The sequence below is a fragment of the Macaca fascicularis genome, chromosome 3 (assembly GCF_037993035.2).
Source record: "Macaca fascicularis isolate 582-1 chromosome 3, T2T-MFA8v1.1".
Lineage (NCBI taxonomy): Eukaryota > Metazoa > Chordata > Mammalia > Primates > Cercopithecidae > Macaca > Macaca fascicularis.
Genome location: NC_088377.1, coordinates 114,875,207 through 114,894,474, shown reverse-complemented (window position 1 = coordinate 114,894,474; position 19,268 = coordinate 114,875,207). Strand labels below are relative to the sequence as shown.

Here is a 19,268-nt window from a genome sequence, read left to right as displayed (position 1 = left end):
GAGACTGAAATAGAGCTTTTAGCGCAGTACTTTTTACAAAGCGGGTATTTATTTTCTAATATATTAGCTGTTTTCAATTTAAAGACTATTTTCACTAGACTGTAAGCTCCATGAAGAGAAGCGGTTTGGTTTGGCTTTGTTTTGTTTTGTTTTGTTCACTGCTGTACCTCCATCATATGGTACAGTAGCTGGCATACAGTATGTGTTCAATTCATGTATGTCATGGACCAGTCAACTAGAGTTGAGCTTCATAAAGAAGATAGGACTGAAGCCATAAAATTGTTATTGATAGTAATAATTTCTGCAGGCATTACATCTTGACTATGTTTGTCAAAATAAAGTCAGGAAAAGTATCTATATATTTGTAATCAGTACAGAACCACTGCAAACTTGGTTGTATTCAGTGAGTAAATCTGAAGGATCTCGAAAGCTGAACGTCTGGGATGGTCAGTGAAAACCCAGGAGGAACAATCCACACAGGGAGAATATAATTAATTGTATTCTTACAGCTATTTCTCAAAAGACAGCTCAAAATGCAGATGGTTTTGGAAAAAAAAAGTGCAGCCCACAGATGATATTAAGATGGCAGCACAGATGCAGAGAGAAATGTATCTTAATAATGACTTTATAATATGCTGAAAATACCAAGAAGTTTTCCAAATGGTACATTCAAATTATAAAATAGTATCTATCCCCTAAAGTGTAATTAAATGTCAGATTTTCTGTGAGTATTTTTGGCTTATTTTTTGTATTTAAGATACATTAGGTAAAAATACAGATCAATCTTTTTTAACATAGTAGGAAAATACTAGCAAGATGAATGTCCAAGTGTGTGTTTGGCATCAAACAAGGAAGAGAATGGAAACAAAAAAGAGCGCGAGAGAGAAGGGGTGGTGAACATCTGGGGTGGTTTCTTTTCTAGAAACAGGAAAAAGGTCATATCCCACCCAGTGAGAAGAAGTGACCCCCTAAAAAATGTAAGTGATCTTGCTTGACCTGTGACGCGAGCATGGGGATGACCTCGGCTGTTTAACTGCAATGTGTGTTTCTTGTTAGAAAAAGTGAGAGAGTTGTGCTCTGCCATAAAAGAATGTGAGGGATATGAAGGTGTTGAAAAGCAGAAGAAGAAAGTGGAGCATGGGGAACTTGATACAAGCTATGGAAAAATGAAATATTAAGTTAGCCCTGCCTTTAGAAATGTTTGGTAGAAAAGAAAGATACAAAGAAATACATGCAGTATACTCCTGTATGCTTACTCCCACACACAACACATACACATATATTCTTGTTGCTGTGTTTAATTGTGAGGATCAATTCTTTCTCTGATAATCTCTTATACTTGTCGTTAAAATCATGATATAGGTCTGGACGACAATAGGCCTGTGGGTATATCTTTAATAGCTCAAAATATCCCATACTATTTTCCATGAACTCCTAGAGGCCCAAGTCTAAAATATAAACTTGTGTTAGTTCAACTTTCAGTTCTTTTACATATAACAAGACCACATCAATGCCTTTATCCAATGCTTGACGGTATCCTCTTAATTTTTAATTCTATGAAATAAGTGGGCTCTCTGCTCAAAACATTAATAGTCAAAAAATTCCCCCATTACAATACAAATGAAAGTTAACTTTAAATGTCTTGACCTACATAAACTCATAACATTTGTTTCATCTTTTAAATACTCTTTTATCCCTTTCTCTTCTCCAGCTCTCTCTATCCCCTCAAACTCCCTTGAGGTCTTCTCCACAGAGCCCCATTATTTAAATAACAGCGTACCCAGCAAACAGCTGTGGAAGGGAAGAATTGAATTGAAATTCAAGGCCAAACCAGGACAGAAATTTGGGGTACAATCTCAAATCTGTTGGTATAAAGAAAACTGAGCATTTTTGAGTTTTCAATTTTGTTATTACTAAATGGTGGTGATTTGGGGTTTGTTCCATCAGTTTTATTACAGAAATATAGGGAAGATAAAATGGAAAGATTTGGGTTTGTCAGATTATTTATAATAAAAATCTTATTTATTCGGTTTTCGTTATGAGTCAAGGGTTTGGTTTATCTATTTCAAAAGTCCCTGATTCAAACTTCATAGGGCCATGATTTGTCAATAGTCCAATGAACTCAAAGAAACTGACACTTTTATTTTATAGGATGTTCTTAGCATGAATGGAGAGGAAATTACTAGTAAATAGTCAACTAAAAAATACAGAACTGGAAAATGATAAGCCTTCCTCTAGCCCACCATCATATATTCTCATGAAAATCTGAGGCATTATTATATTATTTCAGTAACACAAAATGTTTAAGAAGAAAGTCAACTCTAACAAATGCTTTAGTTAAATCTTGGAGAGCACACTGGATAACAATTTTCTCTTGCTTCCCCCTTCCCCCAGGGTTTCCTTCCTGCCGTCTCAAAGTAGGATGAGCTAGTTGACATTTAGTAGTTAAAACCAAATTTAATATTAAGCATATGTAGTTATATTTGAAATATATAAATAAAAGTGTTACTAGAAGTGATTATCCAGTAACTTGTGGTTGCACCTATCTTAAGGACTTATTCATCTCATCATGGATTTTCTCCTTATTTTCCTTTTACCATCCTGCTGCTCTCCACCAGAGGGCAGGCAGGGGCAAGGAGAAGGCAACCTTGTTAGGCAGTCTGGTTAAAAAAAAAAAGTTTGATAGGACAGGAAGTGAAAAGTATTGCCTAAAATAAGATTTGAAGATTATCTGCCAATTTTATATATTTTTCCATATCCCCATCTCTCCTTGATATGGAAAAATGAGGATTGGCACTTATTGTGAGCAATTTGAGTAAAGTATTTTCCGTGCATCTGGGTTCACTGGTGAAACATAAATGATCAAAGTTCAACATGTTGCATCAATTTCTTTTCACCTGGCAAAATGAGTGATTGTGCCAGTTTTTAAAACTTGTGTTTTTTGTAGTTACTTCCTGTGAGTCAAATGGTTATACAAAATATGAATAATAATTTCCAATTTTACTGTGAGGGAAATTACTTCAAAATTACAATCCTATATATATTTATATGATTTGGCTATATATCTGATATAGAATTTGTAAAGAAGATCTGGATTTTACTGTAGACATGCAACTAATTTATTAGGTTACTATAGTTATATAAGCAACTCCGTTTCTACTGTGTCAATATAAATGAAGACTATAATTCTAGAGAAATCATACAGAAGATTCTGTGAACTGTACTTGTTTTTTCCTCCAGAAAGGCATTAAGAATGTATAATGAATCATGAGTAAAATGGCACTATGGGTACATGAACAAACTAGAAGAACAAATCTTTTTTTAAAGATTGATTTCATTTTAAAATTCCAGGTAACAAAATTTTAAAGCAACCAAAAAATCAAATATCTTATTTTTTCTGGTAATTCATAAATTCTAAACATTTAAATATGAGTAAAATAAATTTTGTGATGACTTTAAAAAGTATATCTTTTGATTAAGAAAAACTTTAAAGAATAATTTCAAGGCTAAACTGATTGCATCCTTCAATATCTACTTTAATTAGCTGACTGCCATTACTCACTTTACATTTCTTTTCACATCATATTGTACTCATCTTAAGTGGAATCAAAACTGTGGCATGTACTGACATTGACTTCATTAAATGCAACGTTTTGACATTTTTTGAAGGATTTTTTTTATTTCATACTAATAAATGGAAGGGTTTTGAATTTCAATGGCTGAAAGGAAGTCAGATTTTTGTTATATGAATCCAGGGTAACTTCATTCATGGATCAAAAAAGACCTCTTGGGGCTTATGAAATCTTTATTATTTTCAAGCTACAAAAAAATAGTTTGGTAGAGAACTGGATAATAGGAAACACATTCTTCTGCGATCAATCCACTTTGGGGTGGTTTCCAGCTGTGAGACAGTCTCTCAAACTTAAAAGTTCTCCAAATTTCTCCTTGGCCTGGAGCCCAATTTCACTTATAACAGAATATGACTGTGTAAAAAAAAAAAACACATCACAAAATATGGCAATTTGTGTTACCTTGCTAAAAAGTTAATATGATTTATGACACTATTAAGGATTGTTAATGCTTCAAATAGTTAGATTTTAATGTTTAGAATTAGCACAATTTAAATTTTCACCTACTATTGTAGATTGTACTAGTTCTTATAGGCTGAGGAATATGTCCCTAAACTAAGATTTCTACTTTATTATGCTAAGTATGCCACATTGGAAAGGGCTGTTGGAGAAACATAATTTATACAGTTAGTGTATAAAATATTATTATAATAAGTTGTAATCATCATAACAGAGGTAATGAACTCTTTCTTTGTATAAAATAGTTTGCAATATTAAATGCATACATTACAATCATGAGAAATAAAAAATCATTAAAGTATACTGAATTTTGGTGAATTTTAATATCAAAAAGTTTACAAATGTCTACACTTAAAATTATTCAAAAATGAAATAATTATAAAGTGATTCCAAAAAATAAGTTTCCATTTGTAATTTTGCAATTCACCCATCACTAATAGGACAAATCTACTAGTAATGATGATGACATCCATATATTATAATATCTTATTATCCAGTCTAGTTATCTAGTTCTTAACAGTCTTGTGAGAGGTAAAGATATAATTTATATTCCCTTACGACAGACTGCTCTGTGGCCATAAAATGTGGGAATTCTTGTTTAACATGACGTGTCTTCAAGCCAAGCCCATCTATTTGGAAGAAACCTTGAATCACCAATTTTATCACATGGTAAAAAGTTAAAATAGGCATTTACCATTACTTATAAATACAGTTCAAAATATTTATCCTAAAAGTGACAGTGCCAGTGGTGAATAAAACATCTCTATTTAGATGGGCTAATCAATTAAACTCTAAAAGAACAGGACTCTAACTGATTTATTTTAAAACTAATGAGGATGTTCTGAAATAAATCATTAAAGTATACTAGATTTTTTTTCTTATGAAGCCTATAGGAATGACATTATAATTACCTAATCATATAATTGTATTAAAGCAAGGAACAATAAAACATTTCCCAAGGTGATTGCTTCTATGTATGTAGTTTCAATTACTATCTTCAAACTGACATGCAAATTTACACCTTCCGCTCTCACCTATTTTCCTGAGTTACAGATTTGCAACTGAGATTTGGATATCTCACAATAAACATGCCCACAAATAAACTCAGTATCTCTCCTTTCAGATCCTTGCCTTTCCTTGGGTTTCCATCTCAGTGCAAATATGGACTCACCAATTCAGAAATTTACAAGACTAAATAAGAACCATCCCTTCTTCATATCGCACCTCTGACCAATCAGTAAACAAGTGTGATGGAGTTTTTATTTTATGCCTCTCTCAAGTCAATGCTATTAGTTCCTAATGCCTAATGATTTGACCTAACTCTATTCTCTCCCCACTTTCTAAGTACCTGGAATTTCCCCACAAGCTTCAATGCCTCCAGGCTTGCTGGTCCTCACTGCACCCCTTCAGTTTTCCATCCATTACCCACAGGCTGCCAGGAAACATTTCCAAAAGAGCAAATCTATTTATGTCATTTCTTTATTTAAAGTACGTCTGTTCTATAATTTCAGAATGGAGTAAATTCTGCTTATCCTGTATGTTTATCCCTTAACATTCAGACTTTTACTCCTCACACAAGCACCATCCATCCAAATCCTTGGTTGCTCTCTGAATATAAACAATTTGTTAAAAATTTGCATATTTTTTACCATTAAAAAGTTTCTCCTTGTCCCTTTCACCTACTGACCTTACCCCCACTCTTCTGTTTTTAAGGTTTTGCTCATTTACTTCATTTGAGAAGACTTTTCTGACCTGCCAATATCAGATTTCACCTCTATACTCTTACAGCATTTGCTTACTATCTACCTACATCATGGTGTTTTTCACTATGCACAGTAACTGTTTGTCGTCTTATTTGCTTGTATCAACTTATTTGCTTGTCTCATTTGCTTGTCTCATTTGTTTGTCTCAATTTACTGTAAGCTTTCTAAAAACAAGATTTATGCCTTTAAATTATTTTTCATAAAAGCGACGTTTCATCAAAATGTTAAACAATGAAACCACATAATACATTCCTGTTAACCAAAGCTCTTGAATTTTCCTGTATCTGTTGATATTATTATTACAGCACATATAATGAAAATATAACAACAAATGTGTTATGTTTTATAGTTCTCAAAGGCTTTCACATAACTCTTGGAAGCTACCAATGTTTTTTACATATTGTGGATAAAGAAACAAAGTTTCACAGTGGTTAAATAATTTACCCAAACATATTCAGTTAATGTATGGTAAAACTGAGATTCAATCCAATTTGTTAGACTTCAAAGTCCAGACTTGTGGTTGGTCAAATGGAGTGATTTGGTTTGAATTCACAACTTAAACGCTTACTATTTGTTAATGGTAAGCAACTTTAGTACTCATGCAATTATCCCAAGTATTCAGGCACTAGGCTGAAATCATTTGCTCCATCACTCACATCAAGCAATAGTTCATCAGCAATAGTTCCTTAGACTAGTTATTTATTAAACGCTCAGTATGAAAGAGACATGGCCTTTATAGGAAGACAAACCCTGCTAAAAATCCTTTGGGGAACATCTTAATTGCAACTACAGGCACACAGAATGAAGAACCATCATTATCCTTACTGAGCAGTTTTACAGACAGACAAGCTGAGTAGGGCCAACCTTTTTTTTTCCATAGGAGTACATCTCCAAATTCTTGAGTAGGTACCAATAAAAAAGATGATCAGCAGAGGGGAAATACTTTATACTTTCTTAACAGCTCCTGTGTTGTGAGAATCTTCAACCGTATCAAAAGAGTTATAAAACAAACTTTCTGGGTGGGAGAAAACTAAGCCAACTTTAAAGTCCAGTGCCCTATTGAAATGTACTTTTCTCCATTTCCCCTGAGCGTCAACATAAGATCTCATCTAGCCAACGTAAGTCAGGTGTTGTTTTCACTGAATTTTATTTTTAAAGAAATACGCAAAATGTTAGAGAAGATGGGTCCTTAACTATTAGTGTTTTCTATGTAATGTAATAATACAGGTACATATACATGTATGTATAGATCTGTGTATATACCCTCTCTAAAATAGGCTATTAGAGAGAAAATAACCTTAGTTATTGTTATATTTATTCCTCATCATTTTAGAGATAATACAAATAAAGCCCAGAGAAATTAACTGGCTTGCCTAATGTGCCTCAATCAATGATCATTATGCCATTTAATAAACATTGTTCCCTATCTTTAATAAATATGTGCTCTATTGGAAAGTATACTGGCTCCAGTTTCAGCAGAAGTAAGGTTTAATTTTCCCAATATCATATTTGCAGGTTTCCAAATTAACACTACATACGTTTATATCCCTTCAGCTTCATATAAATTTTAGGATGAAAAATATATCATATTCTCTCTGGAAGGAAATCTTTGCTCATCATGGTGTGTCACAGGATTCCACCCCAAGCTCCCCGCATGCTTAGTGCCAGTTCTTTCTGGATTAGCAGCTGCTATGAGCAAACACATAGCAGTGAGGCTGAGTAACTTGGCACAGTTTAAAGAGATCAAGTTTGGTTTTAATTTAAAGAATAATTTGATTCAGTAATGTTATTTAAACAAATGTAAAAGCGCTCACAAAAACTCTCATGCAGTAAATGATCAAAGCTGTGGTTATTTAGGTTTTTATTTGCTAAAAATATCAAGATAACATTTTTAGCAAAAATTTCATTCTTAGTTTCATAACTCTGGAGTAAGGGGCCCTACAAAAAAAATTCAGTTTCTATCCTTTGCCAGAAATAAGTACATTTGGTTTCCTTTTGGAAAATTTTGTCTTTTAGCTTTAAATCAATCTGGATTTAAGGTAAGGAGTTTCAGTTACTAATACTAAAAAACAAAATTAAATAATTGGATCAGACAAAAAAGTCTCTATTTTCCTGTCTTATGTTATTTTATTATTATAATATTTTAAATAATAATGTGTCTAAAATAATCAGAAATTTGGAAATTACATTTTTGTTATTTTCATACTTTGAATATTTAACTACATTCTTTATAAAATAAAGGAGTGCTTCTATTTCTGGTAAGGCAGAGTATATTATTACCCTATTGCTGCGATTTCAAATAGCCACAAACTTAATGGCTTAAAAACAACACAAATTAATTTTTTACAGTTCTGGAGGTCAGAAGTCTGAAATGGGCCTCACTGTTCTAAAATCAAGGTGTTGGCAGGGCTGTGTTCCTTTCTGGTGGCACTACGGGAGAATCTGTTTCTTTGCTTTTTCCAGCTTCTAGAGGCTGCCCGCATTCTTTGGCTCATGGCCCTCTTCCGTCTTCATAGCAGTAATAGTGAGTCCTTCTCAGATCACCTCACTCTGACTCTCTCGCCTCCCTCTTCCATTTCTGAAAACACTTATGATGACATGGGACCCACCTGGACAATGTAGGATGATCTCCACATCTCAAGGTCGCTGATTTGCAACCTTAACATATTCAAAGGTATGGGAATTAAAGCATGGACATATTTGGGGGACCATTATTCTGCTTCCAACACAAGGTAAACAACTCTGCTACTGAAAGCAAAACCAAAAATGCTAAATTAAAAAAAAATTATCAGAGGCCGGACGCGGTGGCTCAAGCCTGTAATCCCAGCACTTTGGGAGGCCGAGAAGGGTGGATCACGAGGTCAGGAGATCGAGACCATCCCGGCGAACACAGTGAAACCCCGTCTCTACTAAAACTACAAAAAACTAGCCGGGCGAGGTGGCGGGCGCCTGTAGTCCCAGCTACTCAGGAGGCTGACGCAGGAGAATGGCGTAAGCCCGGGAGGTGGAGCTGCAGTGAGCTGAGATCCGGCCACTGCACTCCAGCCTGGGCGACAGAGCGAGACTCCGTCTCAAAAAAAAAAAAAAAAAAAAAAAAAAAAAAAAACTTCTGATATATATATATATATATCAGAAGAACTGAAAAGCTAACTAGAGAATTATAGAGCCCCAAATCCAAATAGATATGGGAACTCATATAGTGCAAAAACTACTTTTTGGCTGAGGACATCTGTGCTTTAGTAGAGGTGACGTTTTTTACATTTTCACTTAGAAAAATAAGTGAAAATCCAGGAAACATGTCAGGTTGGGAATCTAACAGAAAACCCTCCCCGTATTAATCTGGAACCTTAAATGATCCTATCCCACCTTTCTAAAACCAAGTTAGTACAAAGTTTCTTAGGCCTGAGCAGAGGTGGTAAAAAAAAAAAAAAAAAAAAAAAAAAAAGAAAAAAAAAATTCAAGAGGCTGCAATCACAAACCAATCCTTGCTCAGATGTGCAGCCAAATTTACATCAGTTAGGTGGACCAAACATCTGGTCTGGTAAAAACCTCCATCTGCCTGACCAAAGCAAACACAAATTTCCTCTGGAGGAAGTCACCATCATTCTATGCCTTAATATATCGCTGTATAAATTTAAAAAAATCAGGGACTAATACAAAATAGGAGGTAATACATTTCACAAGAAAACAAAGCATTTGAGTGAGAACACACACAAACAGTGGAAAATAGAAACTGATCTGTTGAAATTATCAGATACATATTCTAAAATAATTCCATTGGCTATATTTAAATAAACAAAAGATAATTTGAATATATTTTTAGGCAAAATCATGTTAAAAGTGATATATTTTAAGAAGACAGAGATGCTAGTAATAAAAATTACAATAACTAAAACCGAAACTAAATGGATGGGTTTAATATCAGATTATAAAACCAAATTAGATACACTTAAAGAAAGCATTTGTGAGCTGTTATGAAACTCTCCAAATGCATCACTGGAAGAAAAAAATAGATGAAAAATGAAAAAGAGAATGAGAGGGGGAGAGAGAGAGAGAAAGAGAAACAAACTTAAGAGACATGGAAGAGATCATTGAGAGAGTCTAACAAACATGTAATTAGAGTCCCAAAAGGAAAAAGAAAGATAATTGGGTAGAGGCAATATTAGAAGAGTAGAAGGTTGAAAGTCTTCTAGGACTGATATAAAAATACCATTTCATAGCTTCAAGAAGCCAGATGAATTCCAAGCATGATAAATAAAAAGAAAGCCAAGCCTAAGTACATAATATTAAAACAACAAAACACTAAAGACAAAAAGGAAATGTTTTAAGTTGCCAGAACAAGGGGAAAATAAAAGGCAAGTTTCCTTTGAATAATTGAGTGTTGGAATGAGAGCTGACCTCTCCTCTTAAGGCCATCATGGAAATCACAGGACAATCAAATATATCTTTGATATATTTGACAAAATATATCAAATTGACAAAACAGCTGTCAATTTAGAATTCTATACCCAGTGCATGGCGGGGGTGGTAGGGGGAGGTTGCCAAGGGAAGGGACGAGACTCTGGGGGGAATCTTTCGAGAATAAAGTTATGAATCAAAATCAAACTAGTTTAAGATGAACAAAATCTGAAGACTTTACTGCTATCAGACACTCACTAAAAGTTTGTTTGTTTGTTTGTTTGTTTAGACAGAGTCTTGCTCTGTTACCCAGGCTGGAGTGCCGTGGCAATGATGTCTGCTCACTGCAACCTCTGCCTCCCGGGCTCAGGAGCCTCCTGAGTAGTTGGGACCACAGCTGAACACCACCATACCCAGTTAATTTTTATATTTTTAGTAGAGACAGAGTTTTGCCATGTTGTCCAGGCTGGTCTCAAACTCCCAAACTCAAGCAATCCACCCACCTCGGCCTCCCAAACTGCTGGGATTACAGACATGAGCCACCACTTGGCAGCCAAGAATTTCTGAATAATGAATTTCATCAGAAGAAAAGTGATCTAAATAGAAGGTCAGAGATAAGAAACAATGCAGAAAAAGACACTGGAAATACAATACATGGACATATCTATGAAAACAAGTTTTAAGTGCACAAAGAAAACTCTTTTGATGTTTTATAGCAATAAAGGCATGTTTCTCACTGATCCCCTGCAGTAAAAGTTTTCTTAGGAAAAATAACATCTTCCATCATTGACTTTCTATTAACTATATTCCACACACAATGCTAAACATTTTGCAGTCACTATCCATAGTCCTGTCAGGGAGCTAATATTAAACTCATTTACAAATGAGGAACTAGAACAGAAGTTTATTTTGCTGTTTAAGTATTCAAAGATTCTAAAACTACTAAGTACTTTGGCCCACATTCAGTCTTCTGTCTGTTTCAAAAACCCACATGTTAACAGCTAGGTTTCCTGAAAAGGATGGGCAATTTTTACCAGCAGATGTGCTTGTATTTTGCAGAGTCAAAGGATTTCAGGTTCTGGCAAACACTAAATCTGATTCAGTAAAAAAACTGCTTCATGAACTCAAACAGAAAGGAGAGAGATAAGAGGAGATAGAGTAAACTCATAGTAATATAAAACGGTTTCCCCTCATCCACCAGAAGTTTCATTCCAAGACCTCCAGTGGAGGCCTAAAACCATGGATCATACCAAACCATATATACACTCTATTTTTCTTACACATACATGCCTATGATAAAGTTTAATTTATAATTAGACATAGTAAAATATTAATAACAATAACTAATAATAGCATAGTACAATTATAACAATGTACTGTAATAAAAATTATGCGAATAGGGTCTCTCTCTCTCTCTCTCTCAGAATACCTTGCTGTACTATACTCCCTTCTGCTTGTGTTGATGTGAGATGAGAAGATGCCTACTTGATGGATGAAGTGAGGCAAATGGCATAGGTGATGTAGTATTAGGCTAATATTGAACTTCTGAAGATTTGTCAGAAGGATTAGCTGCTTTCCGGTGATCCCGGATCATCAAGCCATGGCAGTGTTGATGGTTGGATGTCAGGAGAAGATAATGTTGATGACTGATGGGCAGGTAGCATATATAGCATGGATCAGTTGGACAAAAAGGTAATTTACATCCTGGGTGAGACTGGGCAGGAGGGTGTGAGATTTCATCAGACTACTAATAATGGTGCACAATTTAAAACTCATGAATTGATTATTTCTAGAATTTTTCATTTAATGTTTTTGCAGCACAGTTGATCATGGTAACTGAAACCACAGAAGGCAAAGCTGTAGATAAGATGGGACTACGGTAATGATACAACTGAGTCATATATATACTTTGTTCAGTAACAGGAAAATAGGACAAAAAAACCTTGGTATATATGTATGTTTAAAGTTTATAAATGTTGATTTTATATACCTTATTCTTAAATTAAGACTAGGAAAACAGTTGTATTGTACTCTAAATCACATTCTAGTCTTAAAAGTTTAACCGGATTTTTCTCACATTTAGGTTAATCTGAAGTTTTTAGTTCATTCAAACATTGAATGATAATTATTTAACTTGAAAAATGTTATTTATGACATATCAAAAAATATTCAAAAACATATAAAATAATAGTGATGTGGGTAGGGCCTCTCTAAAGATGTCCAAGCCCTAATCCCTGGAACCTGTGAGTATATTACCTTATATGACTTTGGGACTTTGCAGATATAATTATGCTTATGAATCTTAAGATATGCAGATCATCCTAAATTATCTAGGTAGACCCAATCTTATCAATTGAGCCATCAAAAACAGTGAACTTTCTCTTGCTAGAGGGAGAAGAGAAGAAAAAATGTGGCAGAAGGGAAAATCAGAGATTACAAAAGTGAGAAGGATTTGGCATATCATTGCTAGCTCTAACCTATAGGGACCCTAATGTAAGGACTGAAGTGAAGTGTTTTGGAGATAATACTAATCTTCAGCTGATAGCCAGCAAGAAAAATGGGAACCTCAGTCCTATAAGCAGAAGGAACTGGATTCAGTCCGCAGCCACAATGAGCTTGGAGTGAACTTTGATTTTACCCTTGTGAAACCTGGAGTGGAGAAATTAGATTAGTCAAGCTTGACATACAAAGACTTCTGGAACACAGAGGTATGAAGTAATGAATTTGTGTTATTGCAATGTACTAAGTTTGTGGTAAATTGTTATGGAAATAATAGAAAACGAATACATATGGCAAAACTTTTAAGTATAATTGAGATGAAAATGAAGATACAAGTAAAACTTATTTGGATATTTGCTGCATATTATTTATTTATTTATTTATTTATTTATTTATTTATTTTATTTTATATTTATTTATTTTTGAGACAGAGTCTCACCCTGTTGCCAGGCTGGAGAGCAATGGTGTGATCTAGGCTCACTGCAACCTCCAACTCCCTGGTTTCAGCGATTCTCGTGCCTCAGCCTCCTGAGTAGCTGGGATTACAGGCATATGCCACCATGTCCAACTAATTTTTGTATTTTTAGTAGAGAAGGGTTTTACCATGTTGGCCAGGATGATCTCGATCTCCTGACCTTGTGATCTGCCCACCTCGGCCTCCCACAGGCATAAGCCACCACGCCAAGTCATTTGCTGCATATTTAACTCTGAAGTTTTCAGCAACAGAGACAAATAGAAAAATAAGTTCTAGTTCTAAAATTAATAGACATCTACATACATGAGAGAGATAAATGAGTTACTCTGGTTGCATAACTATATGTGTTATTGAGATAAGAGGAAAAGTCTCTATTATAAAGAGGACCACAGCAAACAGTGAACAGTGTCCTCAACCACATTCACAGATTAAAGAGAAAAAGCATTTATTCCACCATATTTTATAAATTTCCTAATTGTAGGTCAACTCCACAATGACTAATCAATTTAGTAAATGTTAAAAATACAAGACCACTCTAATATCTACTATTTTGATTATCTAGGGAAATAATTTCTAAATGATGTTTTAAGAAGCAGTACCTTTGAGAGATATTATTAGAGGTAATATTATCAAGCAGAACAGCAGGCACTGGTTTCCAATGCCAGGGAATGATTCTAACTACATAAAGGATAGCAAAGATCATCAAGATGGCAACCACTGGAAATAGAAATCCCAACACTTGTGCCCATTGTATCTTGGTATTGGAGTTGCCGAGGGAAAACAAAACACAGTAATGGAGAGGATAGAACACTTATATTGAAGAGACAAGGCAACATCAGCTCCAAGAGTGTGCATCAGTCCCCCATAACCAGCAGGTTCCTCTCCCACCCCACATCCACTGCAGCTGATGTAGAGAAATTCGCTTACATGCGCCCCTCTTCTGCCACAGTAGAGGAACTCCACACTCCCTGCTATTGGTGTCTGAAATACAGAAAACTGGGGGCCCAGTTGAGGGCCACTGACTCAGAACAAAGTATTCATTGAGTCTGAAACAAAGATCTTCTCAGTCAAGGTGATAAACCTGGCACAGGCTGTGTGGGCTCTTTATCTTTTGATAAGGAACTGTTACAGGCCCTAGGTTCATCCTTGATTGGCAAAGAAGGGTTCAGAAGACCTCTCGTACAAGACTGCCTTTCCCAACAAATATACACACACACACACAAGTTCATTAGTCAGATAACTAAGCAAAGGAGATAATAATAAAGTAGATATTTTACTGTAAAATAAGTTAAAGACTTTAACAAGCTAATGTATTTAGTAACTTTTCCACTCTCACTGTAGCAGTGTAATGTTTAGTGAAATATCCAAGAAAAAGAAGTTACAAAGTATATTTCAGTGTAACTGAATAAATAATCCAACTTTATAGGTTAACTGGCTATTAAATAACACACATTTAAATTATTTGATTATTTTAGACGTATATAGATGTCCTAACCCACTCTGCCAATGGCACTCTGATTTCATGGTAATCAAATCAAACTGTCTTCAAAGAAAGAGAATATTCAGCTTTTTGCTCTCTATAACTGGCAGGATGAACATAAGCAAAAGGAAATGCATCAAGCATATCCACATGTGGCATTGTTATTAAAAAGTCAGTATTTTAAAAAGACTTCCAGTTTACAACTGTATTTTCCCTTGATTAATCAAGTGAATCTTCTTTGTGATTCCTATTTTCAAAGTGGTAACGTTGACTTTCAATTTTGTAAATTCTGTCATTATTTCACACAAATCAGGGAAACATTTCAGTACATTGGGGATCAGTATTAACTTGCTTTAGTTTAAGATTATTTTTATGGTAACTGTTGATTTGCATTATATCTAACGTATATAAGGTATGAATTTATGACTCGGAAAAGCAGTCAATTCCATAATCCCAAGACACTGTAAAAGCTTATTTGAATGTAACCTGACCATTGACAGATGTCTAGATGAAACCAGATGCTTATATTTAGTGTTGGAGCATAAAAATAAACGTGGACTAGAATAAATCATGATAGAGTAATCCAGCTTGCTTTATTAAATCAGGAGTGGGGATAGGCAAAGAAGGTCAAATTACACTCACATTGTTGGGTACGATATCACCTCGTAATAAGAGAAGTGTCCTAACCTATTGGTTTGTCTAAAATTTCTTACCATTTTAAACACCTTTTAAATCCCCTTATGATCTTATTGGAGTGAACATGAACACATTATTATTATAACTACTAATGGTAAAATAAAATATCCCAGAAGACTTTCATTTATTCATTACTTTCCAAAGAGATTCAGAAGTGATTTGATTCAAGTGACTGTTATAAGAAGTAGTAGAAAACAATTTGTCACACAATAAGACAATGGTAGTATTCAATGAATGACATCACTGCATAAATTCCACTAGAGATATTGAAAGGTTTATGTTTTTTGTCACATATATATATATATATATATATATATATATATTTTTTTTTTTTTTTTTCTTTGAGAGTGAATCTTGCTCTGTCACCCAAGCTGGAGTGCAGTGGCACAATCTTGGCTCACTGCAACCTCTGCTTCTGGGGTTCAAGAGATTCTCCTGCCTCAGCCTCCCAAGTAGCTGGAATTACAGGCATGCACCACAATGCCTGGCTAATTTTCGTATTTTTAGTAGAGACAGGTTTCACCTTGTTGGCCAGCCTGGTCTCGAATTCCTGACCTCAAGTGATCCACCCGCCTCAGCCTCACAATGTGCTGGGATTACAAGCGAGAACCACTGTGTCCATCCTATACTTTTAAAAGATTACGAAGTCTTGGCATTATTCTTTATATGAGTTCTATTCTGATAAAAGGTCATCAATATCAGATTTCTGCTGAAAAAGATACTCTGCTTGAATATAGTGTATCACTCAAAATGGCATTATTTAAATGGATCAGTTTAAAGATAAAAATGCCTTACTGATCTTGAAATCCTAATCCACATGGTCAAATAAGCTGATATGACTGACTCAGACAAAGTTCACAAGCTAGTGTCAGAAGATGATCCTTGAGCATATAGAAATTAAATATTATGAAATTAAAGAAAATATGCAAGATCTAATACTCTTCCAGCCTTAACAGAAGAACATCATGAGGTTTATCTGTAGGATCCATTTATGAGGAAATTTAATCATAATTGAATCTTTTAATTTAATTAAAATGTTTTTAAACATATGGGCTAGAATTATATTCTACATTGGCTCAATTTTTTTTCTTTCTTTGTTTTTATCAATCCTCTTTAACAAGTTGCCAAATACGCTTTTTAGCTAAATAGCATTTTTAAAAACTCTAAAATCAGGCTTCTTGATGCTGTCCACAAAATTCTAATGCTTTTCTAATTGCAACATTTGTTTGGCTTTTTCTTGTGATGAATCTTACTTGATCATTCTTATGGTGATAATCACTGACATCTTGAAATGATCTCCCTTTGTCTTCTCTGATCCCTCCTTCCTTATTCTAAAATTGATTATTACCAAAATCTTTCATCAGTTTCTTTTTTCCTCCTCCCATTTCTCTACTAGCCTCATTCTGTTCTACCTTTGTCTTATTTCTATTTTTCAAAAGTTGATTGCTAATACCTCAGCATAGGTTTTATTTTTCTGTAATGGCAATCTTGGCAACCAATCCCTGCAAAAAAGCTACTAAAAAAGTGAGACAAAATAATTTTAAAATATGGTTGAGGGAAATTAGTGATGTTAGTGTGGAATTACTAGAGTAGGAAATGGGAAAGGACAAAATCCAGGGAGGTGAGTTCAACATTAATGACTATTTTGTTCTCATGGAGTTTATCAACTGAAAGAGGCTAGAACAAAATCAGTCTAAAGCCTTTTAAAAGAGAGGCCCTCATAAAACAACCCTGAATTTGGACTGGGGATACAAAGAGATGTACTCTAGGATAGGGATAGGAAATAAGTAAACAAAGCTTTGCATGCTCTGAAACTTGATCTTGAGACATTATGGAGAAAAAGTCTCATGTGTCAGAGTTGAATTAAAGCTACCTGAATTGCTAGAAATTTTGGCAATGGTAATTTAAAATTCACATTGGGGGAAAGTGACATTTTCCCAAGACTCAAACTTATTTCTGTGAATTAACCTTTAAATTTAATATCCATTACACAATCAAAGATCACCAAAAACACACACACACAAAGGTTCCATCAGTGAGGAGCAAGAAAAATGACAGGCAATGGAATAGACTCACTTCCAACTCAAAATTGGAATTATTTGACATAGATTATTATTATATGTCTTTAATATTTTTAAGGAGATATATGCCAAGCTTTAATTTGAGAAAAAGAAAGCAGTATACAGTTACATAAAAGATTTGGAAAAGGATTATCTAGATAGTATAAAACTAAAAATATAATGTATCCTAATGAAACTGAAGAAAGTCAAAAACAAATTTTCACAGTAGCCACAGTAAGAAGCCATATTATAGTCACCACTTCTTATTTCTGGATCCTTTCCCAATGTTTCTCATGCCAAATTCTGTAAGAGTTTAGAAATTTTTCTACTACAGACTCTAAATTGATTATGATTAAGTCTATAAAAAGTGAAAAAATAACTTCTGATTTCTCAACTCTCCTTCATTCATGCATTAAAAGATTCACATGGCATCTTCATAATTGGGGAAGAATAAAAAGGAGTATTAAATATAAACTTAGAGTTTATTTTCTAAATGGTTAGAATTTCAGAGAAGCTCAACATATTTGTTTATCCTGTCTTTCCTGGGATATGAACTGCAACCATCATTAAATGAGATGATAGATATCACAGAATATTATGTATGTCTTAATAAATGGATGGATACAAACGAACTTGAAAGTATCTACAAATTAGGGAAATAAATTATTTTCTTTCTAAACAGGGACCTCAAGTTGAAACAACTATGTTTAACATAACTTTCAAATATATGTTACATTTGGGTTATATAACTTCACTTTTTTAAAACAATGAAGTTTAACTGTTGTGTGACTTGTACAAGTTAAGTGTTTCAGCAAATTGTCTGAAATACTTTTGTAAGGAAACTCTCTCTCACTCCCAACCACCCACTCACCCTGTCCTAGCAATAGACAGAGAGAGATAGAAACAACTTTTGAGAGGACTATTTGATACAAGTTTTTTGTTTGTTTGTTTGTTTGTTTTGCAATTGTGAAGTTCTAAAGCTCTAAAATCCAACTATTCTTGTTGCTATTGTAATTCTTAACTGAATTGGCCATAAACTTAACTGGAATTAATAGCATGCCATTTCTATTCTTCCTTTAGACAATTTAGGGTGAACATTCATACACTTTTCTGCTATATACACATACATACATACATATATAGATAGATTGTTGGACAAAGAGGAGCTGCCACAAACCCCAAAGGGGTGTTCTATAATGTATTATGCATGCACCTTTCTAAAACTCTAAAATATATCCAATTCCAAACACTTCTGGCACTACAGGTTTCTGAGTGAAATATTTTCTTGTACTAAACAATAGTGAGAATATATTGGTGACAAAAGTTTGTAAATAAATCATCACCTTCAAATAAGAACAGATATATCCCCAAATTAACATATGATAAGAATGGAGTGCTTGAAAATGTCTTTGAGGAGAGTAGAGCCAGAAGGAAATGGGAAGATAAAAAGGATACTCATCTCTATAGTTAGCATTTGTAGATAAGACAGTTTGCTTAAAGTTTTGAATATAATAGTGCAAGATTTAAACATTTATAAAAGACATATATGATGGCTACATCTAGAAGATGACATCTACCCAACAAAAATCAAATTTAAATTTTAATACCAAAAAGAAAGACAAAAAGAGGGTTCAGAGGTTCTTTCAATAGATTCTTCTGTAACTTGAACTCACAAAGATTTCAAAAATATGACTAGATTGATTATTATTCCCCATAGACTAGTAAATTGTCGATTTTTCTATACCAGACTCACTCTTCAGAGCCCTAAATCTTGAGATATGATAATGAAAAATTAGAGGCCTATTTAAT

General features: G+C 34.1%; 1 protein-coding gene across 4 annotated transcripts in view; it reads right to left on the bottom strand.

The window, feature by feature from the left end:
- Positions 1-19,268, bottom strand: part of AGMO (alkylglycerol monooxygenase) — a 356,657-nt gene that overhangs the window by 97,670 nt on the left and 239,719 nt on the right. For 2 of the 4 annotated variants that reach the window (XM_005550067.5, XM_065542253.2), the window contains one exon: positions 3,317-3,983. The exons of the other annotated variants lie outside the window; for them this stretch is intronic. In XM_005550067.5, coding sequence (XP_005550124.3) covers positions 3,876-3,983 — 108 coding nt within the window. In that variant the 3' untranslated portion in view covers positions 3,317-3,875. Of the gene's footprint in view, positions 1-3,316; positions 3,984-19,268 lie in introns of those variants that run through there. 4 annotated transcript variants of the gene reach the window in all.